Source organism: Giraffa tippelskirchi, chromosome 6 (genome assembly GCF_054371585.1).
Source record: "Giraffa tippelskirchi isolate mGirTip1 chromosome 6, T2T-mGirTip1v1.2.pri, whole genome shotgun sequence".
NCBI classification, from domain to species: domain Eukaryota; kingdom Metazoa; phylum Chordata; class Mammalia; order Artiodactyla; family Giraffidae; genus Giraffa; species Giraffa tippelskirchi.
Genome location: NC_137280.1, coordinates 81,726,891 through 81,745,196, shown reverse-complemented (window position 1 = coordinate 81,745,196; position 18,306 = coordinate 81,726,891). Strand labels below are relative to the sequence as shown.

General features: G+C 56.6%; 3 protein-coding genes across 24 annotated transcripts; 1 reads left to right on the top strand and 2 right to left on the bottom strand.

The window, feature by feature from the left end:
- Positions 1–605: 605 nt before the first annotated feature.
- Positions 606–2,870, bottom strand: C6H1orf35 (chromosome 6 C1orf35 homolog). The gene is made up of 8 exons (XM_081497834.1): positions 2,700–2,870; positions 2,461–2,611; positions 2,261–2,306; positions 2,094–2,173; positions 1,820–1,892; positions 1,551–1,636; positions 989–1,111; positions 606–904 (listed from the first exon to the last, which is right to left on the bottom strand). Exons 1-8 carry the CDS (start codon positions 2,791–2,793, stop codon positions 850–852), a joined length of 708 nt encoding a protein of 235 aa, XP_081353960.1. The 5' UTR covers positions 2,794–2,870; the 3' UTR covers positions 606–849.
- A 713-nt stretch (positions 2,871–3,583) lies between these two features.
- MRPL55 (mitochondrial ribosomal protein L55) lies at positions 3,584–7,437 on the bottom strand. 15 transcript variants are annotated; one of them, XM_081497843.1, is made up of 5 exons: positions 7,304–7,437; positions 6,751–7,008; positions 6,493–6,582; positions 4,263–4,530; positions 3,584–3,858 (listed from the first exon to the last, which is right to left on the bottom strand). In XM_081497843.1, exons 3-5 carry the CDS (start codon positions 6,558–6,560, stop codon positions 3,709–3,711), a joined length of 486 nt encoding a protein of 161 aa, XP_081353969.1. In that variant the 5' UTR covers positions 6,561–6,582; positions 6,751–7,008; positions 7,304–7,437; the 3' UTR covers positions 3,584–3,708. The 15 variants fall into 15 exon arrangements, with proteins under 15 accessions (XP_081353969.1, XP_081353974.1, XP_081353964.1 ...); XM_081497848.1 differs by having other exon boundaries at positions 4,263–4,467; XM_081497838.1 differs by having other exon boundaries at positions 6,914–7,008.
- On the top strand, positions 7,201–17,290 carry GUK1 (guanylate kinase 1). Of its 8 annotated transcripts, none has more exons than XM_081497832.1 (11): positions 7,577–7,694; positions 11,521–11,590; positions 13,719–13,834; positions 14,442–14,555; positions 14,794–14,835; positions 14,945–15,041; positions 16,276–16,414; positions 16,487–16,571; positions 16,756–16,841; positions 16,975–17,037; positions 17,206–17,290. In XM_081497832.1, the coding sequence occupies exons 4-10, from the start codon at positions 14,444–14,446 to the stop codon at positions 17,008–17,010; spliced, it is 597 nt and encodes a 198-aa protein (XP_081353958.1). In that variant the 5' UTR covers positions 7,577–7,694; positions 11,521–11,590; positions 13,719–13,834; positions 14,442–14,443; the 3' UTR covers positions 17,011–17,037; positions 17,206–17,290. The 8 variants fall into 8 exon arrangements, with proteins under 8 accessions (XP_081353957.1, XP_081353958.1, XP_081353959.1 ...); XM_081497833.1 differs by having other exon boundaries at positions 13,644–13,834; XM_081497830.1 differs by lacking the exon at positions 11,521–11,590 and having other exon boundaries at positions 13,644–13,834.
- Positions 17,291–18,306: the final 1,016 nt, after the last annotated feature.

Here is an 18,306-nt window from a genome sequence, read left to right as displayed (position 1 = left end):
CAAGTGCCTTTAAGACAGAATTGCTTTCAGTTCTCATTTCTTTTAAAATCAGCAGCAAAACAAGAACCTCGGTAATGAATCCAGTCTAGGTTTTGTCTTTATCCCAGTGTGGTTTGTAGGATGTTTTTTTCTATGGATGGCAAGGTTCTATATGTGCCTTCCAGCCTTGGAGATGGGGGCCTGGTGGAGGGAGCCAGTGCCTTTACAGCAGGCACAGGTGGGGGGGGTACATGTGGGACAGTGGTTAGGAGATCCTTTGGTGGCCTAGGAGGACAAGGGTGGCTGCAGGTACAAGTCCACTTCCCCGTGATCTAGATGCCCAGCCCAGACTGCCCCTTTTAGCACGGTCACCTACTTGGAGTGGAGCACCTTTTGGTCCCTCTGCCCTCCCTGCTGACCACACATAATCCAGGGCTCTTGGTACACCTGAAGTAGATGCAGGGACCAGGCCAACAGGGGACCCCAGGATGCTGACCACAAAAAGGACAGTGCCCCTCCCAATGTGATTGCAGATGGCCTTGCTGGAACTCCAAAGATTTACATTTTCACACATCACTTTCTGTTGTGACACAACAGCAACTTTCCTTTTAGTTAGTATAAGACACTTTCCACTTAAAATAAGTTTATTTAAGTACAAAGAGTGAATCAATACAAAGAAAAATAGAAGTAGCCATACAGGGCCACAACTAAGCCTCTTCAGTATTCTGGCCTGGAGAATTCCATGGACAGAGGATCCTGGTGGGCTACAGTCCATGGGGTCGTAAAGAGTTGGACACTACTGAGCGACTTTCAAGCCTCTCTGGGAGCCTGGGGTAACCCCCACAGGCCAGTCCTCCAGATCCCTGGGCCTCAGTCGCTGTCGTGCCTGCGCTTCTTGCAGCAAGTTGAGGAGTCAGAGTCATGCCTAGGGAGACCACGAGATGCCTAGTGTGAGGGGCTCTGCCTGCCAAGCACTCCCTCATCTCCACCCCCAGGCAGCTGCACCTACTGGATGGGAGCTGGGGGCAGTGAGGAATCCAGCCTTCTCCCATGCTCCTTTTCTTTCTTCCTCTTCTCTTTCTTGTGCCTCTTCTTTTTCTTCTCTTTCTTGCTCTTCCTGTGGCTTTCAGGACTACAAGGGGGAGTGCATGAGTGCTAGAAGCCCCTGGGGCTTTGGGGGGTCTAGACCACAGTAGCCACTGACCATGTGTAGTCATTTCAACCTCAAGTCACTAAGAATAACTCAGGACCATGTGTGGCCAGCAGCTACCGTGAGCAGCACAGACACATTACAACTATGGCAAAAGGTCTGCAGGGCAGCACCTACCTGACAATCTCAGCTGCTTGCAGCCCTCCCACTGGGATGCCCCTGCCCTCTTGGGGCCGAGTGCTGACACCCTCCGGTGCCCCTGACCCTGCTGCGGGTTGGTGGGCAGTCATGAGCCTTCCCCCTGGGCTCACTGCACCCAAAGGCTCTTCAGAAGAAAAAGGGGACTGGAGCTGGGAACCTGACTGGAGAAGCAGCCAACATGCTGAGAGAAAGGAGTTCTGTGCCCTGGGAGGGGCCTTACCCCGGCTCCACCTTCTCCTCTGACCGAGGCTTCTTCTTGGCCAAAGCCAAGGAGGTCCCTGGCCGACTGCTCTCCACGCGGTGGTGCTGCCGAGAAATGCCACTCTGGGGGCGTGCAGGGTGCCCCGGCATACCGACAGGGGAGAGCCAGCCAGAAGCTGGGAGGGCCTCCCCAAGGGAGACGGCCTGCCTCGCAGCCCTCAACTGGAAGAGGCGCTCAGACCGACTCCCACCCCACCATGAGATCCCGGCATATTTGGGAGTAATTACCGTGAATACCGAAAGCCCCAGCTTAGCGGCCTCTTTGTCTTCCCGGGACAGCGCCACTCGCCCTACAGAGCCACTGCGGGGAGACGGGTAAGTTACTCTTTATGGTGAAACACCCCCACGACGAGGACCGCCCCCTACCCCCAGGCCTCCCTAGAAAAGTGGTTGGCCTAGATGACCCATACTGGCTTCCACCTAGGCAGCTGACAGTGCCAAGCCCCAAGAAGCCGCATCCTCGCGATTTCTGGGGCTTCCGAGGACCCCCCCGGCCCCGCACCTGGAGCTCCCCAGACCCAGAAGCCGGTCCACTCCTTTCTCGGGGTCACTACCTTCCCGCTTACAAACTTCGACAAAGTCCTGTGGAGGGGAGTGCAAGTGCTCGCTGGAGAGCGGGATCAGCCCCCTCCCCAACCCAGCCCCACTCTCCAAAAGAGCCCATCTCACCTCCTTGCTCAGGCCGGTGGGCTGCTTCTTTACGTTCTTGTAGCCTCTGCGGGGGCCGCGCGTGCGCTTCAGGGAGCGACGAGCCTCGCCTCGACTCCCCCCAGCCACGCCGCGGTCCCAACCACCCCCGCCGCGCACCCACCCAGAAGTAACACCCCCCCGCCACCGCCTCCCCACTCAAGCTCCGGAGGCACACTCACAACGCTGCCATGAGCGCCTCCTGTTCCGCCTGCCTCACAGCCGCCAATTCCTGCTCCCGGCTCAGTCCAGCGCTGTTCGCGCGGCCCTTGGCGTACCAAGTGAGGTCACGGCCCTTCTGCCAGCGGCCCACCGGGGCCATTAGCGAGTTGCCTGCGGGAACAGAGCACTAAGCCCTCCGCACGGCCCAGGGGCTGGCGAACCCACAGCCCGCGAGCTCCGGTCCCTGCACCCCACTCACCCAGGTAGTTCTCCCTCTGCTTGTCAGTCTTCACATCCTCCCAGCTGAACTGGTCCTGCCCACCGCGCACGCCGCCCCGGCTGGAGCCGAACATTGTGGTAACGTGCAGCCCTCTCCCCGGGATTCCCGGTACCAAGGCCCTACAGGTCCCAGCTCCCACTCCCGCGTCGCACACGGTGACGTCACGTCCGCGCCAACCCCGCGCGCTTCCGTACTGTCCCCCTTCCCCGCCCCAGGCGTCCTAGCCAGAGCGCCTGCGCACTGACGCGACCCGGCATCTGCACTTGCGAAGGCTGCGGAGTCTGTACCTGAGCGTCGCGCTGCTACGACTGACAATTTTATAAATCATATTATGTGAGTGACACCCCAGAGCCACAGTTCCCATTGCGTGCCGTGTTCCCGGGGCTGTGCTGGAGGAGGGGTAGGCACCAGAAAGACAACGACTTAACGTTTCCAACTATAGCCGCCGGAGGTTTCTATCAGGTAGCGGGCTGCCTGGGAGAGGCCAAGGTCAGGTCGTGCCTGCAACGCTCGGCCTCCGCCCTCGGGGGGACCAACTGTGTCTAGTTTCTGAGGAAGCATGCAAGCACACCTCATTGCATTCATTCCCCAGACAGCGCAGAGAATGCCTCAGTCACCCCCAAGGTGTCGGCGGACGATCATTGACTACTGTTTCGGTCACTGCTGATGGGTCAGTATCCGAACTAAACTGAGCTAGTTGTTGGGCAAGTGCGTTCTATTTTATCATCACAGCAGACCAGATAAGACTCAATGATTTAACAACCCTAGTGAGTGGAGGGGTGCCACTCCACTAGCCAACCCCTGAATTGAAACGGTAGGGTGACCAAATGTTTTCTGAAGGATTTACAATAAAGTGTCAAGAGTGTTATTTGAATGTCCTTTCTATTGATCTTTTCACAAGATACAGCTTCTTCAACTCATGATTTAAAGACACGTGCCCCTCCCTGCTTCCCAGCATTCCCTAGGACACAGCAGCTTCCAGGCACCATCACTTTTTGGTCCAAAACTGCTTGTACTGCTCCACATCAAAGTCGTCACCGAGCTCTGGCTCCTCCTCCTTTTCTTTGAGCTGGCCCTCTCGTTTTCGGAGTCGTGCACGCCTCTCCTCTGGGGACAAGGAGTCCAGGTCCACAGGCATCTGTGGGGAGGAATGGGTGTGTACATGGCTCAGGTGGAGGGTACCAGGATGTTCTCCAGGGTCTCCACTTCACCTTGTTATCATCTACCACATAGTTTGGGTTTTATGTGTTCTGTGGGTTTTCTCTCACTTCAAAACTTTAATTTTTTAACTTTTTCTGCTTGTTTTCCCAAGACTTGCCATTTTTTTCAACCATACAGCTCACTGCTTTCTTACCTTGGTCTGTGGAGTGCACTCCAGGTCACCTTCTTCCCTCTCCTCAACCAAAAATTCTGACCCATGATTCACTCCCCTCCCAGTACAGCGATGGTGGGTTCTAAGCCCACGAGCTCCTAGAGGAGTAGTTTCTACAGGCTAAGTCCTCCAGGACCTGATCCTAGGGAGTGTCGGGGAAGGAAGCTTACTGTGAGCATCCGACGAGGTTCCGGATAGCGGATGTGGATGGTGGAACCATCCTGCTTGACCAGGAGAACAGGGTAGAGGCGTGCGTAGGTCTGCCGGTGCACTCGAGTGAGCGAGGCTCTGTTGCAGTCAGCCCGCCAAGAGGACATATACAGGTGGCGGCAGCTCTCAGGGGCAGCCCTTGTCATCCCATGCTGCCAGAGCAGGCTGCAGACACATGTGCTGGTCAGTGGCTGGTGCCAGGACCAGAATGGCCACGCAGCCCAGCTCCTATAGAGGCACACAGCAATGTGAACCAGGGCAGGATGTGGTCAGAGCAGCTCCACTCCACATCCAGAACCCTGGTGGGTCTCTGGTGAGGCCTGACCCCATGGCTAGGGTGCTAGACTATAGCACTGAATGCGAAGCTGACTTTCATGGGACTGCAGTCCTGGTGTTGTGGACTCTCCATTTGAGTCCATCCCGTCCCCATTCACACGTTGAAGCCCTAACCCCAGTGAGATGGTGTCAGGAGGTGGGACCTCTGGATTAGGGTTAGATGATGGTGGGGTCCCCACAGTATGATAGGTGCCCGTATAAGAAGAAGAGACCAGAGAGCTAACTGTCTCCACCATATGAGGACACCACCACGAGGCAGCCATTTCTGAACCAGGAACCTGGTTCACCAGAACCCTGCTGGCACCCTAATCTCAGACTTGCAGTTTTCATAAGCTGCCTGGTCTGTGGTGTTCTGCTAGATCAGCCCAAGCCGACTGAGACACCTGGTCCACTTGGCTTCTGAGTGTGATGGGCACACAGCTCTTCTGCACACAGCAGAGTGCATGCTCTAAGGTAACAGAATAGGGCCTATTCACACCTCACTCAGCCCAGCTACGTGAGGCCACATTTGTCTCATTCACTCAGGATGTGGATTTCCCTGTCCTAACCTTGCCCTGTGACAACCCCCCCACACACACACACAGAGTCCCTTCCAGCCTGCTTTCATACAAACTCGAATTCCAAACTGCAGTCCATCGGTTTTCTGATGCTCACATCAATTTGGTAGCTCCCACCAGACTTTTAGGACTTCTCTCTCCACCAAGCAGCCACAGGCCATACACAGCCAGTATGGCAGCCTCTGCTTTGGTTGTGGTTCCCGCCACCCCACTGCAATTTCCAGCTGACACCTCAGACTGATGGTCCATTTCTTCCACTAGTCTGATGGCCTGGGGTGAGAGAACTGCATCTTCCTTGCTATGAAGTCCTAGGCCCTCCCTATCTGAGTGCTCAGTAAATTTTGGCAAAATCCTCCGGAAGTGCAAGACTGGAGAAAGAAGTAGGTGAACTCCAGCATCAGAGGAACCCACAGTGAGTTGGGCAGGGCCTGTACCTAAGCAACACCAGGGAGCTCAGGGCACAGCCACTCCAGACAATCTGGGGTTGGTGATTCAGGAGGCTCCTGGAAGGGGCTGGAACCAACCCTTGAGGGGAAAGAGTGAATGCTTTCCTGCCAGAACAGTAGCTGTAGTTTCAACATGAACCTTTTCCAGCACAAGGGCCCTTCTGGAAATGTTGCAACCAAGTCTCTTCCCCATCGTCATACTAATCCGCAGCTCAGGTGGTACAACCCTCTTCCTAGGTTCCACAGAAACAATTTAAAACCTGCATTCATTCTCTCCTCCATCAGCACTCGGGGAGATCAGGGGAAGAGAGGAAAATGCAGATGGGGAGGCAGTTCTGGTGGGAAGAGCAGGAAGGCCACGGTCTTCTCCAGGGGTGGCCTGCAGGCTCTGAATAGGACAGTGGCCACCACCGCATCTGTTTGGTGCCAGGTACTCACAAGTCACTTCCATTCCTCCTTTAACACTGTTAAGGTGTCCATACATATGTGGTGGCAGTGATTTAGTCACTAAGTCATGTCCAACTCTTGCCATCCCAAGGACGATAGCTGGTCAGACTCCTCTGTCCATGAGATTTTCCAGGCAAGAGTACTGGAGTGGGTTGCCATTTCCTTCTCCAGGGTATCTTCCCGACCCAGCAATCAAACGTGGGTGTCCTGCACTGCAGGCAGATTCTTTACTGACTGAGCCACCAGGGAAACCCCCGCACATATGTACTTGTATGTATTTCTCCAGATAAAACACGCTGGCTTTGGAGGCTTTACTAAGGCTGCAAAGCCTAAGGCTGTTGAGTCGAGATTTTTCGGGTGGCCCCATTACAAGAGTCCCAAAGGGCCTGGAAGTCCATGCTTACCGAAGCAGGCTGCTGTTGGCCACCATTCCTCCTGAGAGCCCCTGCAGCACGTGAAGGCCTAGGGTCATTCACTGGCCCAGTGTGTGACTGCTAGGCAAGGAAATAAAAGATCTTTTTAAAAGACAGGATTTTCCACCTAATCGATTCTCAGCAAATCCCAGGCAGGAACAAAGCCATCTCGGACAGACTACCAGGTCAGAGCAAGTGTTGCCCAAACAATCTATGAGGCTTTCAGCCCTCACCTGGCATTAGAATTACCTGTGGAACGTCTTTGATCTGCAGATGCCTCAGTTCTACTCCCAAAAACTCTGACTCAGTAAACTGTCTGCAGCAGGGGCTGGGCCCATTCTGGTGGGTTACTGAGTCAGACAAGTCACTCTGAGGATGGAATGCAACGTAAATGGTGACGACTAGCTCATACCTGTTTTCCAAGGTCATTTCATTCTCACAAAATCCAGCGAGGTAAGGATTACCAAAGAGCAGCCGCGGCTTACGAAGCCCTGACTCCCAGGGAAGCTGAGGTTTAAGCGGTGATAAACCAGTTGCTTCAAATGTCGTATACCTGATGTCTCAAACATTAAGACCCCAGGAAAAGAGCCCTCCCAGTACAGATAAACACGTTTGCCTTGCTATATTCCCTGCAGGCCTCCTTCCGCCTCAGGAGATGACTCAACAGGAAACCTCAATGCTAGAAACCTCCCAAGTGATACCCTTAAGGGCGGCTAGCGGCAGGGCCCGGACCCTCCCTTGAAGGAAGCCCTCCAAGCCCGCGCGACGCGGCGCCTTTCCAGCACCAACTTGCCACCCTCACCGGCTCCGGAGCGGCCTCGAGGACCAGAGGCTAGGCAGCCACAGGCCAACGGCTGCGGGACTGGCCAGAGGAGAGGACACAGTCAAGGTAAACTCAGTTTTCAATCCTCGTGTGGCTTCGCCGCGACGTCATCCTTGGGCGCAGGATCTTGCGGCGCTGACGTACGGCCTTCCAAGGCGGGGCAAGGCCGGCGCAGCTCCGACTTACTTGCCCGCAGGCTCAGGCGGGTCTCGCGCGGTGGTGACGTACGCCTCTGAGGGGCGGAGGGAGGCCGGCGCGGCGTGACGCTGTGGCGTATGTCCGCCCGGGCGGCGGCGACGGCGGCCCTTCATGTTGCGGCGCCCGCTGGCCGGGCTGGCAGCGGCCGCCCTTGGCCGGACCCGCTCGGACGGTGAGTGGCGGCCCCTCACAGCGGGACGGAGTTCTGGGCGCGCGCAGGCCCCAGGAGGGTCCAGGCCCGTGTGTCACGGTCTGAATCCGCGGCAGAGAGGCGGGGACCGCCGCCTGTCGCGTGCGAGGCGCCCCCGGAGCCCGTGCTGAGTGCGAGTGTCATGGGTCTCCTTCAGGGACTCGTGGGGTTGTGCTCGTGAATTCTGTCGTTTCGCCAGCCAGCGAAACTGCCCTCGGCGTCCTTCAGTGGTTCCCAGAGCTCTGTTTCAGGATAAGCAAAGCGGGGGGAGACTAGAATAGGGTAGTCTTTTCATGGAGTCAAATTCAGGGAGGCTTCCCTTCACTTTGAAGTTTTATCCATTGTGTCTCTGTGTTAGAATTGCCTTTGGTAGTTATTATTTTTACTTAAGACAATTTAAAAACTGGTTCCCCTGTATCAGTCCTCAAAATATAAGAGGAAATTATTCTGACATTGGAAGCTCCAAACAGTTTGTAAAACCCCTGCAGTTTGAGGACTTCATGCTGGACGCCTTGTGGACCCTGCAGGATGCGGAGGGGCGGAGAGGGAAAGCAGCTTGACACCCTTCTCCAAGGTGGGCCACAGAGCAGAGCCCAAAACCCTGGGAGATCAGGGTTTTGAAGGCCCTTAGGTTGCTCCTGGTATGGCAGAGTCACCAAAGTCCCAATTAGTTCACCTGGCCTGTAGAAATATGTAGTCTACGCCGCGCTTAAGGGAAACCCTCCCGATAGTCCAGCTGTGGTGCTATGTGTGGTTCCCACCGCAGATTGCAAACCCATGGCGGGGTCCTAGGTGGGCACAGCTGACTGCTCCAAGGACTCCCAGACAGGAGGGCCGCTGGGACTGCCGCAGTTTCTTGGCCAGCCCCAAACCTAGCACTGTTGGACATTGCAGATTTGGGCACTTCCACACAGGAGCAAGTTGTTGGTGGCAGGTCTTCCTGACATGACATGGGCATGGTAGTTGGGGTTCAGCTTCCTTGGGGACAAGACACCACAAGTCTAGGTTGCTGGAGCTACTCATCTGCTTTTTTTAGACATTCTTTTGGAAGCAATGAACGGGAATAAACCTCCTTTACCCAGGTGCTTATTTGAGGAGAAGCAGTGAGGTATGCCACCTCGCTTGTTTTGACTGCCTTTCATAGGGGTGGGTGGAGAAGGCAATGGCACCCCACTCCAGTACTCTTGCCTGGAAAATCCCAGCCCTGGTGGGCTGCAGTCCATGGGGTCACTAAGAGTCGGACACGACTGAGCGACTTCACTTTCACTTTTCACTTTCATGCATTGGAGAAGGAAATGGCAACCCACTCCAGTGTTCTTGCCTGGAGAATCCCAGGAATGGGGGAGCCTGGTGGGCTGCCATCTATGGGGTCACACAGAGTCGGACACGACTGAAGCGACTTAGCAACAGCAGCAGCAGCATACGGGTGGGGGAGGTGGAAGCTGAGGTGATGTTTGGCCAGTGTGAGATGGGGCCAACCAAGACAGGAGGAGGAAGCCAAGATGTGCTTTTCATGGCTATCACTCATGCGTGAGTCCCATGCGAGTGCCCCTTGGTGGCGTGCCTGCCCAAATGTGGGCTTTTCTGTCATTCACCTCCCAGACCATGACTTGTGAAGTGTGTTAGTCGCTCAGTCATGTGCAACTCTTTGTGACCCCATGGACTGTAGTTCAGCAAACTCCTCTGTCCATAGAATTCTTCAGGCAGGAATACTGGAGTGGGTTGCCATTTCCTCCTCCAGGGAATCTTCCCCACCCAGGGATTGAACTTGGGTCTCCTGCATTGCAGGCAGATTCTGAATTGTCTGAGCCACCAGGGAAGCCCATATGACTCGTGAGGGACCCAGGAAAACCTTTAGCACTAAGAGAATATGGGGTGGGTGTGGCTTCCTGTCTTATTATTAACAGGTTGAATTTCCTGCCACGTGAACTCTCATTCTGTTCTCTTCTTGTAAGGATTCCACACACTTGCCTGCACACACCAGGCCAGCTTGTAACCTGAGTTGGCACCATACCTGTGACAGGTGTAGTTTGCCTGGGCTTTCCTTTAGATTTTGAGAACACGTTGACTTGACCTTTGTCTGGAACTGGGAAGATCAAAAGTTTCTTTGAGTAGTAGATTCTGGGAGTTCTAAAGTTGTATGTTTTTCTTCAGCCATACCCAAACTTTTTTTTTAAAGACCTGAACTGTTAATTTCCATCTTTTGCATTGCATTTAGCATAACTCAAGAAACATGTTCAGAGAATTTGAGGACGAATAGGAAGGAAGGTATTACAGTGTGGTTGGGGTGGAAGGAGGTGACCCCAGTCCTCAAGGGGAAAAGGGAGAGCACGGAGGGCGAGCTGCTGGGGCACTGCTGTGGCAGCCGGTGCCCTGCGGTCGGGCTCTGAGGCCTGGCTGAAGCTGTACACCAAGCCGCTTTTCCTCCTGGGTCCTTCTCTGTCCCTTGGTGTGCCCAGCCTTGGTTCCCTGTAGGTCCCTTTCTGATCCTGTGTGTGCCGGGCCTTGATTCTCCCTGGTCCCTGGCTGATCCTTTCTTCCCCTTCTGTGAGAGTGAACCTACTGCACCCAGAAGGGGTCGGGCTTCTTCCTGCTCCATGGTTTGTATGTCCTGGACCCCTTTCCCTTTCATGCTCCCTCTGCCTTCCCTTAGGGCTAGAACTGAGGCTCTCACATGAGACTGAATCTTGATTCTTCTCGTTGATGGAAAGAGACCCAGATGCAGCAGTGTAGTGCCATGACAGGCCTAAGTCCTCCGCAGTGTGTGCTTCTTGCCACAGTTTGGCTTCTTGCTTCTTCCCTGAGAGGGCCAAGCTTCCTCCATGCAAGGCATGGTCTCACACTACTGTGAGAAGTAAGAAGGAAACCGCTGGCTCTCCCACTTCAAATCGGGTTCTTCAAGGTTAAGTGGTTTCTGAAGATCACTGGGCCAGGACACGTCCCACACATGGAGCACCTGAGGCCACGGCTGGAGTAGTTCTGTCCTGCACAGCCTGTTTGGGGGATGGGACATGATCAGCCATCCTGACCCAGATCAGCTCAGGTCTAGTGTTTTACACGAGTGCTAGTGGGGTTTGACTTTCCCTTCTCTGTATCCCCAGAGGGTTGTACCTTGTCTTAGGTTCTCAAAGAGGAGGGAGGTGGTGGCCATGCCCAGCCCTTGGGACAGGACGGGAAATCAGGTGGAAGCATAAGGGAGAGCAGAGAATGCTTCTTAAGGCAAACCTCTCAGGGTTGCCTGAGGAGCTCCTTGCGAAGGGTGCTAACAGAGAGCATTCCAGAACACACAGGCTTGTACCAGCAATTCCTACAGAAACTGCATCCCTCATCCTTTTTGGTGTCCTTGTGAAAATTTCCAGTATCTTGCCAGGAAGCTGGAGTTTGGACTTGTGAAATAGTCAAGGAGTGGAAGATACAGAACGTTCCTAACTGCCAGTCAGTTCTACCAGGAGATGGGGCCAGAATCAGTCTCGGTGTCTCGTTCACTTGATCACTGGGACCAAGAGGCCTTGAGCGTGGTTCCACACTGAGTGTGCTCCTGGCGAAGGAGGCTTTAGTGAGCACTCTTGTCACCATGGTCACTGGATGGAGCCCAGCCCTCAGCAGCTCCCCAAGTGCCTTCTGCAGGGCTTGGCCACTCCGATGTGGTCTGTGTGGTTCGAACCTTTGTGGTAAAAGGAGACAGCCTCAGGGACAGACCCCACAAGAGGAAAGACTCTGCATAGATGCACAAATGAGCTTGGCCAGCTAGATCCCACTCATCTCGAGGCAGTGGTGCTAGGTGGGTTCCCTCTCCCCTTGTCACCAGTAGTGTAACCTTTGAAGAAGAGCAACATGGATGACCATCTCTGAAGAGGCCTGGGGCCTGGGCTTGAGAGGCAAGTGGGGACTCGGGAGGATACCCTGTGAGGAGTAGCAGGCAGAGTGCAGTGATGATTTGGACCCACGCAGGCAGAGAGTGTTGCAGCCATCAGCCAGTCCCCTGTGTGTGCATACGTGCCTGCTGCTCACTGCCCATGGTGGTTGGGATGGGGGATGGGAGGTCTCAGCGGGATGCAGGGGCCGTGTCCCTGTCCTCAGAGTTCCGACATGGGATGTAAAGCCAGATGGAAGCCAGGGTTTCGAGGTGAGACGGTAAGACTTGTGCACAACATGGCCCATTAGGGTTTTAGGCACTGGGACTTCCATGTGTAGTAATTGGTCCTGATTGAAGACATGTCTCCCTGTGTAGTTTTCCGGTGTTCTGATGTTAGAGCTTATGACCACAACACATAGTCATGGCTGCACGCATAGGAAACAGCAGGAACTGCCAGGGGAGTGTGTTAGGGTGCCTGTGTGCTAGCCTGGAGGCACAGAGCAGGTAAGGCACAGCCTCTGGGTGTTGCTGGCAGGTTTATAGTTGCAGGCTATGGAATGTGAGGGTGCGGTACCTGCCCAAATTGGGCATGTGGAAAGGAGCAGAGTGTTCCTGAGGGGAATCTTCATAGGCGGGTGAGATGGGTCCTCCCTGGAGGTAGATGCCCCAAGTTGGGTCCAGAAGGTACCAACTGCAACAACTGAGTGGAGAGTTTGTTGCTGTGAGTAAGGCCCAAGGAGGCTTTCTGGTCCTTCTCTTGTGAGAACTGGCATGTGTCCACTTTGGTGTTAACCCTGCCCTGGAAAAACTCACATTCTTGTGGTGCCAACATGCTGCCGGGGCCTGGGAAGACCTAGGATGCTGAACAACCACAGCTGCCCCTGCTTGCGAGATTGGGAAGGACATGTGTGCAGTGGTGACTTGGCACAATCCAGAGGCCAGGCAGTGGGTGACAGACCTTAGCCTCCATACTCCCTTTCCAGGGCCCCTCTAGAAGCAGCAGCCTTACTCGAGGGCCTAGTGACCCCCAGTATCTCCTCTGCCCTTTGATATCCCTCCCCCATAACTCGCATAGCACCTCGGTCACTCAGCATCTAGAAAGTCAGGGCAGACCCGGGGGGTGGGCTGGGATGCCCACAGGATGTTCATTCTGCAGAGGAAGGGACTTTATGAAGGGCAGTGTGAGGCAGAAGTGAGACCTTCCCTTGCACCAGTCCTTAGGGTAGCAAGAGGGCTGTGCTCTACTGGGCAGGCAATAGCAGTGGGCTTGGAGTCAGACACACAAATGTGTGGGGATTTGTATAGTGGCACTGTGTCTGGGTGGGAAAATCAGGACCCCAGAAAGGAGTTGTGAGTCAATGGGACTTGCTATTTTAAAACAATGCACTATTGGGCTTCCCTTGTGGCTCAGATGGTAAAGAGTCTGCCCGCAATGTGGGAGACCTGGGTTCAATCCCTGGGTCAGGAAGATCCCCTGGAAAAGGAAATGGCAACCCACTCCAGTATTCTTGCCTGGAAAACCCCATGGATGGAGGAGCCTGGTGGGCTACAGTCCATGGGGTTGCAGAGTCGAACATGACCAAGCAACTTCACTGTTACCATAGGAAACTTGGACGAGACAAAGGAGCTAAGAACTGGTCACTTAGAAATGACAGAGCATTGATGAGCTCCTCTGGACACATTTCTTCTATCTCTTTTCAGCAGGTGGTCATGTCTGATTCCCAAGTCCTTCTTCAGGGTGTTTGCATACAGCCCGATGGTCCCAGAATAGCTGTGCTTTAGACAGATTACCCAGGTTGGCCTACATTGCAGATTAGGAAAGCAGTGCCCACCAGGGTTCCTGCTGGAGAGCTGCCCAGGCAGGGGGGCCTGTTCCTCCCGGCCCTCACTGCTGCCCACCTCTGCTTCTTAGGGACCTCCACACAGAGAGAGCACTGCAGGTGCAGGCCAGCTCATCACACGCCCTTCTAGGCTATGCCTCCCTCTGGGGCAGTGCATAGCCTCCCAGCCCCTTAGCTTAGTGCCAGCCTTGATTCCTGTCTTCTGAGGCTCCCCGTGTACCTAACCTTCCTCAGCCCGGCTTGTCACGTGGCTGGGGAGGCAGGTGCACTTCTCTAGGGTGAAGAGCAGCGTTTGCCTCTGCTGAGCAGGTGGTGTTGGCTGCACTGGGAGAGATTTAGTGCTCAGACGGGGGAGCAGGCAAGGATTACCACTCTCTCAGCTCATCCAGTGCAGCCCCAAGCTGAGCACAGAGGCTACTCAGAAGGTAGGTCCTATGTGAGGGGTGCTGGGGTGGTCCAGTGGGCATAGAGCAGGCTAAGCTGATGCCTCCAGACCTCTTCCACTGTTCCTGCCCCCAGTGTTCTCACCTTTGGCGGGTGTCAGAGCCCTGTGTTACAAGCTGCGAGGGTGATGCCCTCCCCTCCTGCTGGCTTCATGAGACCCAGGTATCACAGAGGGGAGTCAGGGACCCTGGGATTAGCCCCTCGCTTTTCAGTGGAAGTTCCCAGAACAGACCTTGGGTTCCACTGACCTTGACCAAGGACACCTCCAAAGTGTGGTGCCAGGAGACACAGGAATTGGGACCTGGATGTGCCCCTCCCAGGAGCCAAAGTCCAGGCTCCTTGAGAGGTAGGCTAGTAGTGGACAGCTGGGGAGGCCACATTTGTGGTTGGTGCATATGTTACCACCCACAGGGAGGCATAGCCAGGGTTTAAGCATGGCTCTGAGTGACTGTACCCCAGCTCTGCCTCATTGCTGGGTTGAATTCACTTGGGCACTGCAGCCACCTCCATATGCAGCAGGATATCCACCTCCATGCAGCAGAGAGCAAGGCCCTCCTGATACTTGCCTCTCCCCCCACCTCCCTACAGGGATGTCAGGACCGAGGCCCGTTGTCCTGAGTGGACCCTCAGGGGCTGGGAAGAGCACTCTACTGAAGAAACTCCTGCAGGAATATGGCAGCATCTTTGGCTTCAGCGTGTCCCGTGAGGCCCCAGGGGAGATGGGGGAGGGTCTCAGGGACAGACCCTTGCTAACATGCCCTGAAGCACCCGCCCCCACTGGCACACAGTGGGGCAGAAGCCCCCACACTGCCGACCCTAGCCTGTAGCCTCCCTTCCCACACCTCCGGATGGGCGGAGCCAGGCTGGGGGGCAGGCCCTGGGGATGGGATGTTTGAGGTTTCAGGTGGTGTCCCAAGCCGTCACTGGTACTTATTCCTAGACACTACAAGGGACCCGAGGCCAGGAGAGGAGAACGGCAAAGGTGAGCTTGGCCAGCTGGCCCCTGCGCTCCAGCACAAGACTCGAGCAGCCTGACACTCATCCGAGGGATGTGTGAGGCCTGTTCCCCGTTAGCTGCTTCTCCTTTACAGATTACTACTTTGTGACCAGGGAGGTGATGCAGCGGGACATTGCTGCCGGAGACTTCATCGAGCACGCCGAGTTCTCAGGGAACTTGTATGGGACCAGGTGGGCTGTGCTTTGGGCCTTCCCTTCCTTTCATTCCCCCAGAGACCAAGAGTGGGTGACCCAGGCAGCGGGTATCTGTAGGCCCTGGGGGTCTCCCCTTGGCTGGGCCCCAGGTTGGGGTGTTAGGCATTGAGGCCAAGGACTCAGCCCTCTAGAGGTCACAGTGGAGCATGAGTCAGAAGTCTCCAAGCTACCCGCTCCCGGCCCAGCCCCACTTGTGTCTCCCTGGCCAGGCTGCTGTGGGAATAGTGGGCCAGACGAGGAGCTGGTATGCAGTGAGGACTCAGGGGACCTGGGTCTTAGAGGTCTGCAGGTTTCATGTGGGCCCCTCCCCTCCAGTCAGTAGGGTGGCCTGAGAAGGGTCCCTGGCAAAACAGCAGCTGCCCACCCTACCAACCAACCAGAGCACGGTCTTTGCTGGCTCCTCCCATCTAACTTAGAAGGCCTGGGAGCAGTGTCCTGACTCAGACAGGCAGGCCCAGGCGTGCCTCTGTGCACAGCCGGTCCCCGAGCCACCTGGCTGGCGAGACGGGCACCGCACAGGACCCATCGTACTCTGCCCCGGGTGCAGATGGGAAGAGCGGTGGACCACTGAGGAGGGTCATTTGGCCACTGTTGAGACACACAGGACCCACTGAGGGGCCATCCCTCCAGTGGATGAGGAGCACAGGTACTTGGTGACCCCAGGGTGAGGGGCCAAGGCCTGCAAAGGGCAGCCAGGAGATGAGAAAGCCCAGGGGTGTGTCCTGTAGTGCCGTGGGGGCCGGAGCATCCCTCCCCACGCAGGGCCCCCACATACAGGACATGGCAGGGGGGTTGCCATTCCCATCCTGGGGACACAATCCAGAAGGTAATGCCAGACGCTTCTGGAGGGATGATGGGTGGGTGGGACTGATTGAGGTGATGGCATGGTGTGGGGCCTGGGGGAAGGTGCCAGGAGAGGGAGAGGCTCTGGGCCAGGGTCTGAAGGTGCTGCTCCTACCAGAGCGCCTTTCACACACACAGCCTACCACCACCCCCAGACCAGCAGAGGGCCCCCTCGTGCAAGTGTCGCTCGGAGTACTTCCAGACCGCAGGAGCAGATGCCAGTTAGAGTAGGCCCTTGTGGGCACCCCCAGACAGACCCAGAGCAGGGGATGGGGAACGAGGTCCCACTGAGGCTCTCTGAAGCCATGGGGGCTGCTAGGACCTGGGGCTCCCACGGCTGAGCGGCTCCCCTCCCTTCACTCTGCAGCAAGGCTGCTGTGCGGGCCGTGCAGGCCATGAACCGCATCTGCATACTGGACGTGGACCTGCAGGGCGTGCGCAACATCAAGAAGACCGACCTGCGGCCCATCTACATCTTCGTGCAGCCGCCCTCGCTGGATGTCCTGGTAGGGGCCGCGGGGAGGGCATGGGGGGCAGCCCTGGGCGCTCAGACCTTTTGACCTTGTGCTCTGTCTCAGGAGCAGCGGCTGCGACAGCGGAACACGGAGACAGAGGAGAGCCTGGCCAAGCGTCTGGCGGCTGCCCGGGCCGACATGGAGAGCAGTGAGTGAGGGCGCCTGTCACTCTACTTCCCCTAGACCCTCCTCACACCCCTCAGGAGACCAGTCCCCCCACCAAGGGGCAGAGGAGGGCTGGAGCCATCACCCAGCACCATGGTCCTTGTGAAGGGTCCCCAGATCCCTCCCTCCGTTCCCAGAGCTTCCGCTGACCCTGCCCCCACCCTCAGGCAAGGAGCCCGGCCTGTTTGACCTGATCATCGTCAACGACAGTCTGGACAAGGCTTACTGGGCCCTGAAGGAGGCGCTTTCCGAGGTGGGCTGGGGGTGGAGGTGGGGCCTCAGACATCTGTGTGGCAAACGGGTACAGCAGGCTGGGACAGGTGATATGGTGGCCCCAGGCCCTGGGCAAGATCTTCCTTTCCTCAGCCTCTCTTTCTCTCTGGCAGGAAATAAAGAAGGCTCAAGCAACTGGTCAGTCCTGAGGAGGCCCACCAGCTGTGTCCTCTCAGGTGGGGTCTAGGGCCTGGTGCCCACGCCAATGGGCCAGAGTCTCCTGACAGTGGCTCTCCTCACCTCAGCTAGCACCCAGAGATTGGGGTGCTGCCCATCTTCCCTCACCCCCCAACTGTGGTTGGAGGACCTTGTCTCTGACCCCCACCCCCCATGTCCATTTCTAGGCTTCTTCCCCACCATGCTCTGTCGACCCCTTACCCGTGGAAGCCAGGCCAACATTCAAATAAAGAACTGCTGGGTTAGAGTGTCCTTGAGCCCTTGGATCATGGCCCTGGGTGGGTGGGTCCACAGTACACCATTCCAGACCCACCCCGTCCCCACTCTGGACAGCCTCACTCTAACTGGCCACCCCCAGAGGGCAGCAGCCTCCTTCTTACACCGGTTGCTCCGGGCTGCCGGCCCCCAGAGAGGCTGCTCCTGAGCTGCTTGCTCAGGCCTCCCACCAGGTGGGTGCAGGACCTTACCTCCCACTGTCTCTCTGAGTTGCTGTGGAGGCTGGGGTCAGAAGGTCCTGGGGCTCATCCTTCTCAAACCACTCCTGCTCCCAGCCCCTGACCTGGGCTGAGAGTGGCAGAGGGGTGGACACTGCAGACCTGGAGAGGGTCGGAGCCCACAGAGGAGACTCCTGCTTCTGGGGGCCTTGTGCACCGCCCCCTGGGGATCTGGCTCGCCCTAGAGAGGCCTGCCCGGGGAGGACGCCTGGGGGCCTCTGTTGGGATTCCAGGCTCTGGAGTCTCAGAAGATGCCTTTAGAAGCCGCCCAGCTCAAGTCAGGGCAGCTGAGCTGTATCAGTACTAGACATAGGAGGCACTCGCCTGGGCCCTGGTCCACGCCCAGGCCATGTTCCTGCCATGGAACCCAGACAGATGGTAGATGCAGGCTGGGAGGAGGCAGGGAGCCTGCGAAGAAATAGGCTAAGCTTCGTCCCAAATCCCGGATAGACAGCAAGGGCAGGCAAGAGCTGGGCCTGGACCCAGCATGGCAGGCAGAGGGGTGCTGCACAGCCTCCAGGCCTGAGGGCCAGCGAGATGGAGCTGGGCTGCCTCCTGACCTGCTGTGTAGCCTGGGAGAAGCTGCTTCCCTCTGGGACCCATCCAGCCCCAGGGACAATCAGGGATTCAGACCCTGGGCCACAGGGGGAACAATGGGGCCCTTGAAGGCCCTCCCCCCACATTGTGCTTGGTGGTGAGAGGTGGCCCTGGGTCGGGCCCTGGACTTAGCTGAGTGCACACTCAGGAGGGCCGTGTCCAGCTGGCCAGCAGGTG

What these genes read in the sequence shown, in the direction of transcription:
- C6H1orf35 (XM_081497834.1), bottom strand. Translation starts at nt 2,793, where the DNA reads ATGTTCGGCTCCAGCCGGGGCGGCGTGCGCGGTGGGCAGGACCAGTTC. An exon ending in GAGGCGCTCATGGCAGCGTT is followed by an intron (nt 2,307 to 2,460) that starts GTGAGTGTGCCT and finishes CGGCCCCCGCAG; the next exon opens with AGGCTACAAGAACGTAAAGA. An exon ending in CTGCCCCCAGCTCCCATCCA is followed by an intron (nt 905 to 988) that starts GTAGGTGCAGCT and finishes TGGTCTCCCTAG; the next exon opens with GCATGACTCTGACTCCTCAA.
- GUK1 (XM_081497826.1), top strand. Translation starts at nt 7,600, where the DNA reads ATGTCCGCCCGGGCGGCGGCGACGGCGGCCCTTCATGTTGCGGCGCCC. An exon ending in GGGAACTTGTATGGGACCAG is followed by an intron (nt 15,042 to 16,275) that starts GTGGGCTGTGCT and finishes TTCACTCTGCAG; the next exon opens with CAAGGCTGCTGTGCGGGCCG. An exon ending in CGCCCTCGCTGGATGTCCTG is followed by an intron (nt 16,415 to 16,486) that starts GTAGGGGCCGCG and finishes GCTCTGTCTCAG; the next exon opens with GAGCAGCGGCTGCGACAGCG.
- MRPL55 (XM_081497844.1), bottom strand. Translation starts at nt 6,560, where the DNA reads ATGACCCTAGGCCTTCACGTGCTGCAGGGGCTCTCAGGAGGAATGGTG. An exon ending in GCCAACAGCAGCCTGCTTCG is followed by an intron (nt 4,531 to 6,492) that starts GTAAGCATGGAC and finishes GTGCCTCTATAG; the next exon opens with GAGCTGGGCTGCGTGGCCAT. An exon ending in AACCTCGTCGGATGCTCACA is followed by an intron (nt 3,859 to 4,262) that starts GTAAGCTTCCTT and finishes TCCTCCCCACAG; the next exon opens with ATGCCTGTGGACCTGGACTC.